Source organism: Raphanus sativus, unplaced genomic scaffold (genome assembly GCF_000801105.2).
Source record: "Raphanus sativus cultivar WK10039 unplaced genomic scaffold, ASM80110v3 Scaffold5243, whole genome shotgun sequence".
Classification (NCBI taxonomy): domain Eukaryota; kingdom Viridiplantae; phylum Streptophyta; class Magnoliopsida; order Brassicales; family Brassicaceae; genus Raphanus; species Raphanus sativus.
The window spans coordinates 1-1216 of NW_026620543.1; the positions used below are offsets into that span (position 1 = coordinate 1).

The following is a 1216-nucleotide window of genomic DNA, read 5'->3' on the forward strand; positions in this document are numbered from 1 at the left end:
CCCCCCTAAATACTTTGAGATTAGCATTTTGGTAACGCATGCTTCTATTTGTAACTTCCTCATAGTTTAGTGGTATGTTTATATGTTTGAATTTTATATAATTATGACATTGTTCTTTTAAGTGGTTAAACCTTCGACACCTTAAAACATATATGGAAATGAAATCTACCACAAGATAATTGCTGACAATTTGTTAAAACTTCAAGTTGGAATAATCATTTCATAACAAGAGAGTTGTGGAATGTTGGAATATATATGGTCCTTAAGTGAAGGAATCCTACCAACTTGTTGATATCAACTAAAAAAGATTCTTGTACTCTATGATTGTGGGTATTTGATTCAGTGACGTGTCTCCGCACAAAAGGCTATCAAACAAAAATAATTAAAAGTAGAGCCATCTACAAAAACTTTTCGATAATAGTAGAAACTGATGTCTTGATTTGGATTCGTGCATGTAGAGATTGCACCAACACATTCTAACTACAAATAGACTGTAAACAAGTCCAAAGAACCAAAACAGGGGACTATAAGATTTCAATATTTGTTTTAAGAAGGAAACTCAAAGACGACGTTGATGAGTTGTTAATTTATGATTCAGACAACAACCTAGTCTCGAGGTCACGCGTGTAATCTGCAACGAAAGCAATGTATTTGGTAGGGGGAGGAACGTCGTCGTTGAGCTTCTCGTACTCCCATTTCCACTTGGCAATACAAACTCCAGCATCTCTAGGAACAACGTCAAGTGTTATCTTGTAGCTCTTGTACTGCTCCAACACATCTCCTTCAATAGCTAAGAAAGAAACCGACTTGTTCTCTTCATCAACCTCTATCTTCTCCTTAATCTGCTCCATCTTTCCATCTATAATAAATCCAAAAGTAATCAATGAAAATACAAGAAGTTGATAAAGAAGAGGAACTCCTTTTTTCAAGAATCCGAAAAAAAAGTTATGTAATTACATACCTACGATGAAGTTCCAGATCTGAATCGAGGAGTTGGATTTGGGATCGTCACGATGAACAGAAACTGCCGCTGTCTTGTCTGTGAAATTTCCTTCTTTCTTCTTGAAAGTGTTGAAAAATCTATCGGCCGTCATGTTCACTTGGATCTCCAGGTCGAGAGTCTGAACGCCCGCCATGGCTCTACAATTTGAGATCTCGTGTTGGCTTGTCTTGTCTTAATATTTTACCATATTCGAGAAAAGAGAGATGGCTTCTT

General features: G+C 36.6%; 1 protein-coding gene across 1 annotated transcript; it reads right to left on the bottom strand.

The window, feature by feature from the left end:
- Window positions 1–397: 397 nt before the first annotated feature.
- On the bottom strand, window positions 398–1216 carry LOC130507687 (MLP-like protein 34). Its single transcript, XM_057002368.1, has 2 exons — window positions 962–1216; window positions 398–859 (listed from the first exon to the last, which is right to left on the bottom strand). Exons 1-2 carry the CDS (start codon window positions 1134–1136, stop codon window positions 588–590), a joined length of 447 nt encoding a protein of 148 aa, XP_056858348.1. The 5' UTR covers window positions 1137–1216; the 3' UTR covers window positions 398–587.

Excerpts from the sequence above, each read along its gene's own strand:
- LOC130507687 (XM_057002368.1), bottom strand. The coding sequence starts at position 1,136 with ATGGCGGGCGTTCAGACTCTCGACCTGGAGATCCAAGTGAACATGACG. Across the intron at positions 860-961 it reads GATCTGGAACTTCATCGTAG|ATGGAAAGATGGAGCAGATT; the intron begins GTATGTAATTAC and ends GATTTATTATAG.